Source organism: Triturus cristatus, chromosome 9 (assembly GCF_964204655.1).
Source record: "Triturus cristatus chromosome 9, aTriCri1.1, whole genome shotgun sequence".
Lineage (NCBI taxonomy): Eukaryota > Metazoa > Chordata > Amphibia > Caudata > Salamandridae > Triturus > Triturus cristatus.
The window spans coordinates 1017512210-1017529414 of record NC_140592.1 but is presented as its reverse complement, the minus strand read 5'-3'; the positions used below and the strand labels follow the sequence as shown (position 1 = coordinate 1017529414).

At 43.6% G+C, this 17205-nt stretch overlaps 1 protein-coding gene across 3 annotated transcripts in view; it reads left to right on the top strand.

The window, feature by feature from the left end:
- Positions 1-17205, top strand: part of GPATCH2L (G-patch domain containing 2 like) — a 376403-nt gene that overhangs the window by 44959 nt on the left and 314239 nt on the right. For all 3 annotated transcript variants that reach the window (XR_014968871.1, XM_085626692.1, XM_085626693.1), the window contains exon 2: positions 14526-15196. Coding sequence is in view for 2 of the 3 variants with exons in the window: in XM_085626692.1 (XP_085482818.1) it covers positions 14535-15196 (662 nt within the window). In the remaining variant the exon portion in view is untranslated. The remainder of the gene's footprint in view (positions 1-14525; positions 15197-17205) is intronic.

The following is a 17205-nucleotide window of genomic DNA, read 5'->3' as shown; positions in this document are numbered from 1 at the left end:
TTCTAATTAGTAACCTGATCCAGGGAGGAATGCAGCTGGCACAATGCGTGCCGCTTCTCGCTCCCGAGACCCCTAGGCCATGGGAGTGAAAGTTTTGAGGAAAGGCGGGACATGTACCCGTCTTTGGCCATTTGCGTGCTTTCATTAGTGAAAGCCACACGCAAAGGCCAATGGAATATGTGGGAGGAGGCCGACCACAAGAAGTCTCTTCCAAGAGCCCCTTTCCTAGAGCAGCGCATGCGCGCTTCGCTAGGCTCGACCTAAAAACCTCCTAAGACAAAACACCAGACGAGCTGTAGTATCTAATTGAAAAACTATCTGTACTGGCAGAAGCCTAGGTCAAGGTATATTTGTTCCATCCATTTATTTCTAGCTTACTAGTAGCTTGGGGAAAAAAAGAATACATGCTCGATAGTTTCAGTGGCAAGTTGGTCACACTTAATATTTGCAGCAGGAGCATGTTTCCACCCAGTTCTGTAACTTGTTGTTCTCAATATGGCAAAATGTAATTTCATATGCAATGTTTGGTATAGTGAGGTTGCACTTCATACATGTACGCTTCAAAAACATAAATGGTTTCTGTTCTAAGAATTTATTTGATAAGCTCCTACTTGCAGTATTCTTGTGGCAAGAACCCACTACATGATTACAAAATAAGTTTTTTAAAAGACTTTCCAAGGCTGGTAAAATGGATTGCTGATCTTTCCACATTTTTTCCAAGTCTAATATGCCCAGCCAAAAGTGGACATGTCACAACCAAGGCACGGAAACTGCTGTGTCGGGAGCTATTATCTCCTGCATGCTATCCCTGTGTAATGTGAGTTTCTTCATCATCCATAATCTGGTCCATAGCAAAAAGCGTTTTAAGCCTGCAAGATGTTCAATTCTTTTGCGTGAGGTATTAAGAAACAGGGGCAGCAGGGGATTGCTTTGGGGTATATTGAATAAAGAACTCATAAATTCAGTTTCTCATACTGATAAAGCTTTGGCATTACTGTAACCCCATATTTCTGTTCCATAAAGGGCTGCAGACTGCGCCATGGTTCTATGCGTGATTTGTTTTTTGTGTTTTTACCCCAAGCCTGATCTTCCCCCTACAAGATCTATGTGGACCACTCCCTTCCCTTCACATTAACTGCCCTTTTATTTCTTTGTACCTGTTAAGTTTGTCATCACACACCTTTCCTTTTTGCCCTTTACATTAAGAGACTCCCTGGTACCTCTTTCCTGTAACCTGCCCCTTAATAATTATAAGCTTTGGCTGCTCGACCTTCTACCTAGTGGAAGTCCTGTGCTGAATAGGAATATGTGGTTCTCCACTTGGAATGCAGTTTTATTAGACCTCTCTGCTGCACACAAAGCAGTATCCATTCCATTCTTTTTGGTATGCTAGCTGACTTTTGCATCTAAGACTGCCCTTTCCAGGAAGATTTCAGGCAGTCCACGTAACCCCATTCTCAATCTTCATTCAAGTTTAAGCATTCCCAAAAGTTTCTGCTATCAACACCATGCTCTTCAAAGTCTATGTAGACCCCCACCCCTCGTTTGCATCCCTTATCAATTCCTAGTTATGGTTTTATTATGCATATGCTGAAGATACTCAACTTACTCTTCGCCTTTATGTACATTAACTATTCTTTTAATCTCAGTTCAAAGACACTGGCTCGCTGGATGGTTCTCAGCACACTTCATCTCAACACAGACAAAACTGAAGTGCTAGTCTATGGGAACACTTCTGCTTGGTCACATGAATGGTGCCTGCCGACTCAGTTCATAATCTTGCAGTCAGCTTCGACTACCAGTTGTCATTCTTATTGCATATCACAAACTCTCTAGCATCTGATTCTTCCTCCCTAAAACTGTTCAGGAGCTTTTGCTGCAACTTTCATCCCATTTTCACAAGACTGTTTAGTCACTTATTTTCTCCTGTTTAGACTACTGAAATTTACTTTTTCTTGAATGTATGACCTTATACCCTTGTGTAATTCCTTCTCAACCGAAATACAGCTGCGACCTATTCCTTGGTCTCAATCGTTAATCTAGAAGTTCACATTGCAAGCTATTATACTGGCTACCTATTAACAATAGCTGTACCTTTAAAGCACTCTGTGTGTGCTATAAAGCCCCCTCCATGCTGCTGTGTTCCTCAATATTTTTCAAAGTCCGCTCAAAACCTTTCTGTTTTAAAGGCAATACTATGAACTCTTTCTGTTCCGCATGAAGTGTAAGGGCACTCTGTTACTGGGTAATGACATGATTAAGAAATATAAATTCAGGTCAAACTTGGAGTAAGACTTTTTTACAATTCGTCCCCCTCTGGAATTCAATAGGTTATAAAAACACTTCTTTAATTATTTGATTTGCAGTACTATCTAATAATTGATTGTTGCTTTGCTTCTGTGACATAGGTATATAATATTGCAGCTTACTACTTTTCTACCAGGCAAACACTAACCAATCTGTTAACCCACTTTGTGCTTTCATATGTAGCAAATTGTATATGTGTAGTCACTCCCCCAATGATGGGATTCAACATATCCTGACAGGAATTGTAACTCTGACAAAATGGAGCTTAAATGGATTTTAGGTTTTTACAAATACAGACCGAATATTCTGTTTGAAGTTGGCTCTGTTTGAAAAAGTGTTGTAAATATTAGAAAAGTTGTCAGATGCAACAGAGATTGATGCAAATAGCCACTACCACCTTTTAACGATGCACAGAACTCTGGTGATGAAGCTCTATTGAGGAGCATAGTGAAATGACATAAAAACTTTGAGTTTTTGAAATAAAATATAGCTGTGCGATATAGCGGTTCATTTGTAATACTTTGGCATTGAGCAACATTCCAGAAAATTTCTTGCACCTACATCCTCACCTTAATTTTTTTTAGCGCCATATGCGTACTTTATTTGTTTTACATTTTATTAAAGCTTCTTCTTTTTCTTCAAAGTGATTGCTTTTAAGACAACATGAAAATGAAGGCGGATATACTTTACACTCACAAATGATAAAGAAAAATGTACTCCATGCAATACATAGTAACACACATAGGGTATGGATGCACTTATATTTAAAGTTTGGGAGTTTTAGGGGATAGAATAAAATTGAAAACAGCCATGTAAACACTATAAACACCATTCTGATATAAAGCCTGTAATTTTATTATACAGCATTTTATTTGCCTTTTTAGGAGACTGCATCCATTTCACATTATACAGTCCATTATAATATTCTGGAAAACTACTTAATATGAAACATATTTGGATTTTTAAACCACTCTTCTAACTTGGCTCCCCATATCTTCCCATGCTTATGTGGACTACCTCCAACCTTGTATATAATAAATTCATTTGAGGACTGGGGTCCATCCTCATCAGCCACTCCCATAGTGGGAGTGCAGCAGTAGACTTATTGCACCATTGTGTTTCCTTCTTTCTCCAAATACCCCAAATCACTGTTTTATGGAAAAGCACTATTTTATGGCTATGCCAACACTCTCCACAGAACAGGTGAGAACATTAGCTAATATTTCTGGATAGGTACAAATCCCTATCTTGCATGACAGAAGTCTTCTGGTGCCCGTCCCCATCTCAAGCACTTAGAGGATGCACCCTTACCCATGATCCAGGGGCATTTTGAAGAATAATGGAATCTATGAAGGAATTTAATGTGAAATGCATGCAGTTTAGCTGAAATAGCCAATTTGCGTGTAACCGTCACTGCTTCCCTCCACTCGTCGTCCTGTGGGTCCAAGTCTGTTTCCCATTGAGATTTAAGTGCTTGGACTTATCTGGTGCATTTAAGACGAGTGTGCAATGTACCTGTGAAACCTTTTTGAAATCCAGATTACCAACAGTTTGTTTAGCCTCCAGTGGACAATATTCTGGGAGTGTGTTCAAATCCGGTTTATGAGTCTCAAAGAAGTGGTGTGATTGTATATATTTAAAGAATTGGGATTTATTTTACTGGAATTCTTCTTTCACGCCTGGTATGCTTTGATGTGATTCCTTTTCAATACATCACCAAGTTAAGTTATGCCAATATATTCTCACTGCCTAAAATTGGACAAGCTGTGTGCAATACTGAGCCTCCCTCCAACAAAGGTGTTTCTTGTGTAGGCCTGCACTCCCACCCTGTCCATCGGAGAGCCCTCCGCTAACATTTTAGGACCATTTTCGTCACAGGGGATCGAGCCGCAGGTATAGAGCTTCCATACAGCATTGCCATCCAGTGGTTCTTGAAGTTCTAGCTGATGAGCTGGAACATCTTGTTGCCCAAAGAGTCAGTCATTTATCAAGATAAGTTGGAATGTTCCCAGTGGTGTAATGTGATTTCAGAAAGGTGCAAAAGCATTTTTGTAACCTTTTGAAAACGGATGGAGGAGATTGATATGGGTAATTTTTAAGTACGTACAGCAGGTGAGAAAGGCAATCGGCTTGAAGAGTGCAGTGCTGCTAAGGTTCAACAATGGGAGTGAGTTCTTTGTTGACCACTTCTTTCGCTTAACGTTTTAGCTGTCCTATTTTTTTTTCCTTTTACCTGTTAACACTTTGTCATCACTCACCTTTACTTTACTCCCTCTACGTGGAGAGATTCCCAGATACCTCTTTCCTGTAACCTGTTCCTTAATAATTTTGAGTAAAACCGTGGCTGCTGGCCCACTGCCTGCTGAGAGTAATGCGCTTAATGGGAGTATGTGGTCCTCCAATTTTATTAGATCTCTACACACACCGGAGGACCTTTGTGCGTTTTTCATAATAGAGGCTGAATATTAAAATCATAGCATTGTTGAGAGTTTAGTGTAATCTAAATCACCCAAATGTTTCAAATGATCACTGGCTGTCCTCAGGTGGGACTGCTGGGAAATCACTGACTTGCCACCAACCAAAGCGTAGGTCACAGATTTGTCCCAAGTCACCAGTCCGGAGGCTTTCCCAAATACATAAAGAATCTTCAAAAGTTGCAGTTTCATCCATTCAGCTTGCCAGCGCACCAGGAGGCTCGGTCATCTATTTCATTACACAAGTCCAGCCATGAACCAACATATTCAAGCCACAAGGGTTTCAGTGACTAAAGCAAATATTAAGGGTGAAATGAGGCACCCCTGTTGCGTACCCTTTACTGTTTCCAGGGGTTGAGACCGCACACCAGTGGCTTGTTGTAGAGCAATACCTTCTCAAAATCAGTTATCACTAGTGCTGACACCCTATAGAGTTTATGGGTACGTGCAAGCACTAGTTTTTGTGTGTGTGTGTTTGTGAGTGTGTAAGCTGTGCATGATTGCCCATGGAGCATAAAACCGTTTTGGTCAGGGTGAATCTGGACTGTCATTTTTCAGAATAATTGCTTAGCTAGGGCAAGGATCTCCGATTCAATATTTATGAGCAAAATCTATCCAGAGCATTTCCAGGCTAATCGATTACTGCATTATTTAGAACGGAGATTCTTCAGGAGGTCCTCCTTTACAGCTGCCGTTTCAAACGTAGGTCCGAAATGTGGAACCGGGGGTAAAGCTAGTCATGTGAATAGTCCTGTCGGGAGGTCATCTCGACCTGGCTTCTTTCCAGACTGCAAGGAAGTTGGAGCTTTGTTAGCTCCTCAATCATCAATGGGTGGTCTAAGTCAGTGCGACTTTCAATATCTAGTAGTCTCATTAGGAGTTGATTTATAATTCCATCATTGTCCCGGGGGTCTTATGAGGGTGTTAGGCATCTACTATCAAGTAATCAAAATAATTTAAATTAGTGTGCACCAAATGAAGAGGAACATAGATATTAATAAATGTTCAGGGCCTACAATGGAGCATGGCTGCTACCATCTAGTATCGACCTGGGCTGCAGAGTACGTCTTTGTAACTGTGTGTGGGAGTAGTTTTTAAAGTGGGGTAGTAACCCCTCTTGATCCTTTAGTTAAGCTATCGTGGAAGACGTGTGTACTTGTAAAAGAACCTTTATTGAGAGCCTTGTAAATGAGTTTCTTACAGTATTATGACAGTGGCAGGGCCTAGTTTAGCCAGTTGCAGTACTTCCCCCTTTTATAATGGAGTCTATTAGCATTCCAAGGCATTATATAGAATCTCCAAAAACTTGTTACTGGAGCTTGTGTTGCTTTTGGGTGTATATATCGGTACCTATAAATGCTGTAGATCGCGTTGGATGATGTCTTTCCATTTTCAACCGTAATTCACAATTAAGTATATAACAACGTAGCCCTTCCGACTTATCATCCCTCCGCACCCCACAATTCCATCTCAGAAGCATCTGTTGCTAACTGAACATCCTATGCAGCAAACTTGATATCGCAATGTTAAGACTGGACTGCTATATATAATGTAAGTACAATTAAAACATGTCTTCTCATCCCTGCTTGTGTACCCTGGTCAAGTGCCTAAGAGGCATTTTGGCGCATATCTAATTATGCATCTTATTGGCAACCTCCCAAAGGCTCAGCACAGCCCAAAGGCCAGAAGAATCATTCCTAAGCAGCAACTAAATATCATCTCCTTGAGCAAGCCATGTAATGTACAAGCACTGGCACACCCCTCAAGGACCCAGGCAAATGCAAATGCAAATCACAATGTGTTTCTGACCAATGCTGAGTTTACAAGATAACTTATAACAATAAACAATACTTTAAGGATAGATGAGCTGCATTCATGTTCCCACCATGGTCACTGCTGGTTCAGCAGCTGGTTGATGAAAACCTGCAGCAGTCTCGTACTCTTCAGTTCAGACCATGTAAGTGGGCCAGTTCCAGTGTGTGTAGACAATGCCCCCATTATTTATCATTGATATTGTCTTCTACTACCGCCTCAGTGGTGCAAAGTGGAGTGGACCTTGACGTTCGGTGATGAGTGCCAATTTCCCATCATCCACATGGCCCACTCCTCGCATGCCACCCTTTAGTGTCTAAAAAAAATGCACCTTTTCACCAATATTCACCCCCAATTTTGCTGCTGGGTAGAGTAGGGCATAGACCAGCTTCAACATGCTGAGCTTTTGACTGACTACTGTAAATTATTTGCACATCGGTTGAAAAGGGTTATGTAGTCCATAAAGAACAGATCACGTATGGGCTTGCAGTGCAGCTCCTTTTGATGACTCTGCTGTAGCAAAGTGTTGCGATCCATGAAGTTGAGGATCTTGCTAGTTCATGGCCTAAGTGAAGCCCCCAGCATTCAGTGGGCACGTTCAACTGCAGAACAAGGTAACCGGTCCTCAGGGGTGACCCCCCCCCCCCCCATGTATTCAACCAGGTAGGGAGAAACCTTTGGATCGGTGCCTGCTCACCTTCCCTCAGGGATGTTCTAAATCTGTAGATTGTTGCGGTGCAGCCTTCTCTCCACATCTTCCACTCTATTCTAGCCACTTGACTGAGTCCAATAGCTGTGCCATTTTACTCTGCAGGGTAGCCATTGTGTTTAGGCATAGGCAGTCACTATGGCCAACTTTGTGAATTTATCAATCTTTTACAGCTGCAAATGTCCACTCTTTATGCTTCCCCCATCTCTGGCTGTCGACTCTTCAACTCGGGTCTGTCCCTGTCCATCTTCAGTACTCTGCGACCTCACCGACCTTGTCAGCGTGTTTTTGCACCACGCAGCTCCACCTGATAGTAGTCTGCCCTCCTGATCCCTTGTCTCGCAGTTTGAGGCCCTCCTCCACCAGCAGGCCCCTGACTGCGCCTCATCCCTGGTGGCCCAGGGGTGAGCTCTTCTTCTGTATGCTGCTGTCTATTTTCTATTGTTCTATTGCTGCTCTTTCTTTTCCTTGCCTTTATTTCATTGTCTTTACTTCTTTGCCTTTTATTTGTAATTATTTGCATTACCTCTTGCTTCTGTTCTTTACTTTCACTCTATTTCCCCCTTCCTGGCTTCGCTGCTGCTCACTCCCCCACAGCGGCTCCCCTTCCAAATGCCGTTTTCCAGCCTCCCAGCTGACACGCCCTCCTGCCTCCCCAGCACTACGTAATGTGCCATTGTGCAGGCGTGCCAAAGGCAAGCTGGTCTGTGCCCATCCATGCCTGGACCGCGCCCAGCGCCACAAACTCTGGCTCCCGCAGCCTCCACCGCTACAAAGCCAGCACCCTCCACACACTCCACCCCAGATGTTCTAACCGCCAGCCACCTCGCATCACTGAAGAACACCCAAGGACCGTTCACTTGCTGCAACTGTGCCTTCTCTTCCCTCCGCACACCAAACCTACTGACCCTCAAGAACCAAACCCACCCACCTCTGCTGTATCCTACTCGGCATCTGCTCCCTCAAAAGATGCCATGGAGATCTGGGACCTGCTCGACTCCACTTCCCGACGTCGCCTTCCTCACGGAAACCTGGATGAACCCCCTCCTCAGCCATGTACATCGCAACTGCCATCCCCGACAGCTACAAAATCCTCCACCAGGACCGTGTTGACTGACCGGGAGGAGACATCGCCATCGTACAAAAAACATCCTCCGATTCACAACCATTTCCAACGACCACTCACCCGACATGAAACACCTCCACTTTCAGATCCAGACCAACTCGAACACGCACCTTCCATGGCACCCAGGTCCACAGACCTCTCGGACCCCGCCTCCCCTTCAGGGAAGAATAGCTTACTTCGTCACTCAACACGCTCTCGCCTAAATGGACTACATCCTCCTCGGCGACCTCCATTTTCGCCTGGACAACCTCGACCACCACAACACCTCATTCCTACTGGAGAACCTCACCACCCTCTGACTCAAACAACTGGTCATATCCCCAACCTATTTAGCAGGACACACTCTCAACTCCATCTTCTTGACAAGCAACTACATCGCCGTCAGCCACACCACAGAGCCACATTCGACTGACCACCACTGCATCCACTTCTCTTTCACCAAACCCACTGTATGCCACCATGCCCACCACTATCGCAGAAGCTGGAACAAGGTTGCCGAATAACAGCTCACCACCTTCCTCAACAAAACCCCACCACCGACATCCATAGAAGCCAACACCTCAGTGCGCAACCTCCACTGCTGGATCTCCGACTGCGCTAACACACTGGCTTCCCTCAAGAAACCCTCATGCAAGCATCCCTTGAAGAAAGCCAGCGGATTCTCTCCCTTCCTCCAAGAGTCCAGGAGAACCTGCAGACTGCTCGAGAAAAGATGGAGGAGCAGCAAGACCGTGGCAGACCATGAAGCCTTCAAAACTGTCATCACCGCACACCACCACCTCATCAGAACAATAAAGAGAGCAGCTATACAGGAATGCGCCAACGCACACAACAGCAAAGAGCTCTTTGCGATGGTCAAATAATTTGCCAAACCCAGCACAGAGATGGCTGACATTCCCCTCAAGACCTTTGCAACAACCATGCCACCTTCTTTCTATGACTGCTTCGCAACTTGGGAACCACCCACCCCACACTGAACCACCGCACCCAATGGCTCCAGGCACCTGCGGACCTGCCCAACTGAACCCCCCCTCACCTCTGACAACACCCTCAGGATCATGAAGAGCATCCACTCCGGAGCCCTTTCGGATCCCTGCCCTCACCACCTCTTCAACAGAGCTTGCACCTCCATCGCACCCCAACTCTGCCGCACTATCAACTGCTTCATCAAGTCTGCCACCTTCCCTGAAGACTGGAAGCATGCAGAGGTCAACCCCCTGCTGAAGAAACCTTCTGCAGACTTGACGTACCTCAAAAACTAAAGACCCATCTCTCTGATCCTCTTCCCAGCCAAAGTTGGTGAGCAAGCCATCAGCGCCCAACTCTCCAAGTTTTTCGAAACCAAACAACATCCTGGACCCGTCTCAATTTTGCTTAATAGGCAACCACAACACCAAGACTGCTCTCCTCGCTGCTACCGACTACATCCACACCCTCCTCGAGTGGACCTTTCAGCTGCCTTCGACACAGTCTCCCACCACACCGTCTGTGCAAGACTCCACGATGCCGGCATCCGTGACAAAGCCCTAGAATGGATCCACTCCTTCCTCCTCACCTGAACAGTCAGACTTCCACCGTTCATCTCAGAACCCAAAGAGATGAGCTTCAGAGGGCCTCAGAGTTCCACTCTGAGCCCCACCCTCTTCAACATCTACAACTTCCACAAGGGAATGAAGGCAGCAGCCACCTGGATGAAGGACAGCTGCCCCAAGCTCAACCTAGACAAAACTAAAGTCCTCATCATCGGCTCCACCCCTCCACCTCGGATGACTCCTGGTGGCCCACAGTGATCGGAACACCCAGCCCCCCCCCCCCCCCCCCCACACACATCCACGGACCATGCACAACACCTGATGCAATTTGATTCTTAAGATATTCGACAGCACATATTTTATACATTTCTACATTTTATACATTTTATGTATTCTATTTAAATTGATTATTCTTGGAATACCCATATTTATGTTGAAGTTGAAAATATTAGGCTAATAATTTTTCATCCGCAAGCACCCTACAAACCGGATTCGATGATGAATTGTTAAGAATGTATTCATGTTATGTGAAATGTATTTTTAGGTCTCGCTGGCGTTGCAGCGCGAAGCGCTGCCACCAACGAGACTATTGTTGCCGTGTTTACTCCCAAGGGAGACCGACCTGGGCACGAGCCGATTCTGGTCTGGGCACGAGCCGATTATGGTCTGTGAACGCGCTTCACAGTGGAACAGCTTGTGCGCGTTAATTCCAGTTGAGTGCTCGTCTCCGGAAGACGTGCTGCACATTAATTATAGTTGAGTGCTCAAGCAGCCTGGGGCGCCTGTCGACATGCTGTGCTAATGATTACTGTGGGGTCTCATGCTGTGATAATTCTCACTTTCTGTGTTGTGATCGGGAGCAGGCGTATTACTGGCGCCACCGCCACGCCTTCATTAGTCATAAAAACTGCATGGCAAGCGACAATTCGGGCGGCATGTTTTAGGAAATTTTTAGCAATTACTTTGTTTACTTAGTGCTATTAGTGATATCTTTCGTGCATCCAATGCTCTATTTAAACGTGCAGCACTGAACATTTTCAAAGAAGGCGACTCAGCGACATTCATTGGAGACACGACCTATTTGAAGACGCTTGTTTTACTGGGGTAAGTTCTGTGAACTGTTTAGTTTGTTTACTTTATTATAGTATAACTGGCAGGGTTGGCTAAATTATGCGAGTAAAGGAAAAATATGCAGGAGATGATGGTATGAGGCAAGTGTGGCAAATGTATAATTATGCGTACACCATATAAAAGCAAGTTGCAAAATGTCCGGTGGATGGGTTCACTGTGCTGTTGCGTCGCCTGTAGGTGTGGTTATGAGTGCATGTGACTAGCTGGCGACATGTCCTTGTACTGTTACTTGCCTTTGCACTTGTTTTTTTTTTTTTGCATATATATATATATATATATATATCACAAACTCGACCCGAAGTTTATTGGAGCGCTTTACACGAGCACCGTATTTACATTACACATTCAGGCACGGGGAGATTAAGTGATTTGCCCAGAATCACAGGATGTTGATGCGACCTCGGGGCTCAAACTCTGGTTTCCAGCACCAAAGTCGGCAATTTAGCCGACGGACCACATCCTCGCCCTTCTGATTTTCAGGGACGGCTGCTCTGTCTTGACAAGGGTCGGGCGAACTATTACTCCGCTGCCTGACCTGGAACAGGTCTGTTAGGTGTTTGTATTTTTTTTTATTTAGCGCAAACTCAATCCGTAGGTATTGGAGCACTTTACATGTATACCACATCCATTATAAAAGGACACATTCATGTTTGGTAGGTACGTGGATGTTAAGTTATTCATAACCGGCGGAGCCAAGGCTGGTCTCTCTACCTCTGTGACTCCGGCTGCTGCTCGCGCCTCGTGTATAGCTGGTTTTTCTAGTTATCTGGCGAATACAAAAGCGGGCTTTGCTGTGTTTCTGTTTAAAGGCTACACATAAGGGACTCAACTGATCGAATTGTAACCAGCTGTCCAACACAATACCGGCAGAAGAGCTGAGTGAGACGTACACTTGTAAGGGGCAGAGGTTACACTCCCGGCAAGTCTGCCTCAGCCTTCATTCTTCCGAGGTGGATCAATTGAATACCATTGATTGGGTAGTAGTTATATCTGTTAACCGAGCGTAGAAATGGAGCAAATTTAATACGGAGGGCTATTTGAAAAGTATAATTTTTTTCCAATGTGCCAGATGAATTTGTTTTTATGTTCTTGGGACTTATAAGAATCTTGTGGTGTGTACATCAGGCGGGTCATGTGTCTTTGGAAAACTAGCACCTTTTTGTGATATTGTAGTTGCATGATAGTTTCACATTATAATAGTGGGGGCTCGGATGTCAAACCTCCTTTCCGGGTGTTGGTCCTTGCCAGCAGTCATCACCTACTGCCAAAGACCTGCTTTTTAAAATCACCTGTCCACCTCCTTCCCCTTCCGGTACCCTCCTCACTAGTGCCCTCTCTCCCTTTCGTTTTCACCCTTCCAGCCTCTCTTCCCCCGTTCTCTCTCGGTCCGCCATTTCTCTCCATGCCCCCATTTCTCTCTCCCTGTGCCCCCTTTCTCTCTCTCCCTGTACCCCCCTTACTCTCCATCCCATTTTCCCGTGACCCATAGCTTTGGCTGCAGGTGAGTTGGCACAACTCCTGTGAGAGAAGTGTCTCTAGATTAGGTGGCACGTGCCCCTGCTGGGACCATGGTCAGGCGTTGGTCTGTTACACAGAAAACCACGTCTCTGTTAAACTGCAGTTTGAGAGTATTTTTAGTTATTGTGTTTATTTACTGTAGCAAATGAATCATGGTGGAACCGGGAATCTTATGCCAGAGCATCCCAGGAATCCAAAAAGTAAAACTGAAAAAACACATTTTGGAGAAAAATCCTGTGATGTTGCAGAAATCGCTTCATCTCTTAGTGGTGTTTAATGTAGGTTCATTTACAAACCCCAGCCATCATATAAGGTCTCTGGAATGCCTTAGACCTGGCAGAGTCTCTTGATGCCCATGAGCAACAGTAAAGAGCATGTTCACCGCTGAAGAGAGTGACCACTTCACCATTCATCCCTTTGTGCCTGCAAACAGAGCTGAATACTTCACCTTTCACCACTTTGCATCTGCAAACAGAGCTGACCACTTCACCAGCTGAACAACATTTGCACAAGCGTCGCTGATACCCCGTACTACCGATTTTTTTTTTTTTTTTTTTTTTTTTTTTTTTAAATTTTTTTTTTAAATTTTTTTTTTTTATTGCATATGATGCCCCAATCACTTTACAAGTACCTTTGTTGTGATCGGTAGTCCCTGTCCCCTGCTATACATTCCATCGTAAATTTCCAGATCCTGTTTTTTGTATTTGTATTCATCCATTCACACTCCTTTACGTTAAAATAGCCATAGCTTTACTGTACAGTTGCTAGAATAGCTTATAATATGGTATAGTGTGTAATTTTTAAATAATCACTCCACTGCAAACAAAAACATTGATAAAAAACACTGCCATTTACAATGCCAGTAGCTCCAACTGCAACAAATGCGAGACCTATTGCATTGCAAATGCTTGTTTATGATATGCTTTATGTATTCTTTTATGGTTTTATGGTTTGGGGGAATGGGGAGGGGGAGGGGGGGCAGATGCCATGCTATTAGCAAGTTGAATTCTAACTGATCTATCCCATGGGATTACGTTAGAATTTGAGGCGGTTTTTAGATTACCACATATCCTTAGCATAAACTGACCACATCTAGCAGATTTATAATTGATAGAGCTAGGGCAACATTCAACATGTGGTGCGCCAAATTTCACAAAGAAGGCCGGTCTCTAGTTTTATTGGAAATTTCTCTCTTGCTCGCTGGATTTCTTACCCTCAAGAATCCAATGTTGGGTGTACAAAATTGACAGCCTTGCAGGACTGAATTTATTAGCTGCTGTTCCTTGATTAACAAAAAAAGACTGTTACTGAAGACCTACATTTATTTTGACGACTCCACTGCTCATTTCTGACCTTGGATCACAGTGCCACGACAGGTATAGTGAGATACTTTTTTAATGAAAACGTCTTATTAGAGCAAGAATAACAGACATCCCGTTTGTGCACATATAAGAGACTTCTCTCCTGCTTGAGAAAACAACGTTGTTAAATGGTGTACTTTATTCCCCCAGGATTGCTTCTAATCATCCAATTTTAATTTTGGAGGGTTGCTGCATTGAAGTCTGCTTTATGGCATTTGAAATCGGTTTGTCATTTTTTTTTTTAAATCTCATTCCATTTTATTCTAGAATACTTCATCCAAAGTGCATTCATCTAAGATATCAATATTTTTAGGCTGGCTTTCAACTGTGCATGAAACAGACTGACACACCTGCTAATATAAGCAGCACAGTTACTATGGGGAAGTTTATTTTGGTTTTATGTTTCTGTTAACTTTGATGCTTGCATGATTTAGTGACGTAGAGTTTCGGGGAGACTTTGGAGCAGGGTATAGTGATATACAAGAAACTAACACTCGCTTGTTTGTGTGCAAATGTTTGTTACTCTGAACCTGGTGTTTTGTTTTTAATCTGCAGGCCTTAGCAATGGATGAACTTGTTCATGATTTGGCTTCCGCCCTGGAGCAGACATCCGAGCAACATAAGCTTGATGACCTTTGGGAGGAAATGGCCCTAAGCCCAAGGCAACAACGTCGTCAGTTACGCAAACGTAGAGGACGTAAGCGTCGATCAGACTTTCCTCATCCACAGGACCATGCACATGGCTACAGTGAGGCGTCTGAGTCCAGTCTGGAAGAAACTGCAGCCAAAGACTGTCGGGAGGTAGTTGCTGCCAACTTCAGTGATTCTGATGATATGCTTGTGGCAAGTAGGCACCCATCACTTGGCACCACCCTGAAGAGCAAGCCACATACCTGGCACGAGTCTGACTCTTTCACAGAGAATGCCCCATGCAGGCCTTCCAGACGTCGGCGGAAGGTGAAGAGGGTGGCTGCTGAAGTAGCCACTAGCCTACAGCAAAAACTGAAAGTGTCAGAATGGAGCTGTGAGCGGGGCTGCAGATTCAAATCTGCCAAGAAACAGCGATTGTCCCGTTGGAAAGAGAATGCCCCGTGGGGGTCTTCAGGCAATAGCCTGTGTGAATCATCAGAAAACAGGACCTTCCTGAGCAAAGAGGTCAGAAAAGAGCGGATGGAGTGTGAAGCTGATGAGCAGAAGCAGGGGTCTGATGAAAACATGTCTGAATGGTGAGACCAAGCTTCAGGAGAGCTGAAATACATTTCAAAAGTGTTGGCATGAAACATTGAGGCTCATAATTGTTTGACTGAATTACTAGTAAGCATTGCATGGATCATTCACAATCTTTATCAGCTAAAAGCCATATAAACGTATTACACATAAACTGTAAATATTAGAACATAAAAATGTAGCGTAGCGGAGAATGCACAATTAATATTACTCACCTTCAGGTAAAATCTATTAGCAGTTCATAATTTACAGAGGTGACTCAGACTCTTTAATTTAGACGGTTATATTTTTCTGAAAACAAACCTACCAGCAGTTCTCTAAAATACTCCAATGCGACTTAGGTTTAGGTACCATTTTGCTTTTGTCTGTAATCTTCCTCGCAGCCCTCATAAAGAAGGCCACAGCATAGTACATCAAGATGTCATTAGTCTTCTAGCAAAGACTTGTGGTGTTTGTATCCACGTAACACACTATCTCTTATAAAGATGTATCAACCACTTTTTAAGGATAAATAATTTGTAGGTGCTAACAATCCTAAAACATTCTGGTTCCGATTGGATTGTAATTTAGTATTCTACACAGCCTATATTTTGTTCGAGTAAAATATCGGAGTCTCTGAAACCTACTTGGTGCAGTTTCACTTATTTAATATGTCCTTAATCTTTTCAGCTGTGTATGAATTTGCAGAAGTATTATCTAAAGATTCTCTAGTCTGAATTCCCTCACATTGTCTATAACATGTTGAAACCACAACTTTATTGTTGCATTGTTCCCGGAGCAACAAAAGACATTACTTTACCGTAAATTTCTGCCCGAGTGTTCCTACACAGTCAGTAGTGCCATTACATCACTGATTGAGTTTACACCAAGCTCATGGTTATTAATAAAGCACCTTCAACCATTCTGAACAATGCTCTGAGGAAACCTTTTTCTGCTTTTACAAATGACCGCATAGTTCTGCACCATAAATTGCTACTGCCACTCTTTATCTGATAAACTAACAAAAATGTGACACTCATTTAACCGGTTGATCGTTAATAGTAAATGACTTTTTGAAAAGAATAGTTAGTTTAATGATCAAAATCTTAGCTTTAGTAACATTAGTGGTCCACTTAACAGTATAAAAACTTTTGAAGCCCTTGATCAAGTGGTACGTTGACATCCCTGTTAATGAAAGTAGGACAGCATCATTTTCAAATAATAGTAATTAGTCTGTTAAGATTCAGCGCATTTAAATGGCTACCCACATTGTTCAGAAAAAGGCTAAAAGGAAGTGGTGCAAGTGCACAGCCTTGGTGCACCCCTGCTAAAAATTAAGTTTCTGTACTTCTCTAGCTGATCTATTCCTAAAAAGACCTTTGGCGGCCGATATCAAGGTTTTGGGAGCGCAGTACAGACCATAGTTTGTCTGCTGAACAGATCAGAGGTAGATTTTAAATCTATGAAGGTCAAAATTGATGGCACTTGTGTGTGTTGGACATTTATTGTACATACTGGCTTACTACAGTTCTTATAGGTGCGCCATAGATGTGTGTGCATTGCTCCATTTAGGGCTTACTGGTGAAGATAGAATGAGAGAAAGATAATTACAAAGTCGAACAATTTTGGAAAATTGTACGAGGAAGATCTGTCATCCTATATTTAATATTGAGATCTCTACTGTGCATATCACGGATATGTGCAAACCTCTGTGCTCACCTCAGCTGAAAGCTGCTTTAAGTTGCCATGCTTTGATATCTTACTAGTAGTCCTCATTACTTACACCAATGTTATCACCATGAACAGAGTAGTAACATTATGAGGTGCATCAACCTCCTTGTAGACCCCTCCTGATGCAAGCCAAGAAAACAGTTGCCCGGCCACTCGCCTACCACAAATGGAGTCCCCACTGCTCGGTTATCTGGTTCAGGTTAAGCCATCCTGTGGCAGTGGTTGAACAAACCTTGAGAGAGCGGGTTTGTATACAAGTAATGGGTTAGCATTACCTTCTGCACATTCCTTTTATTTC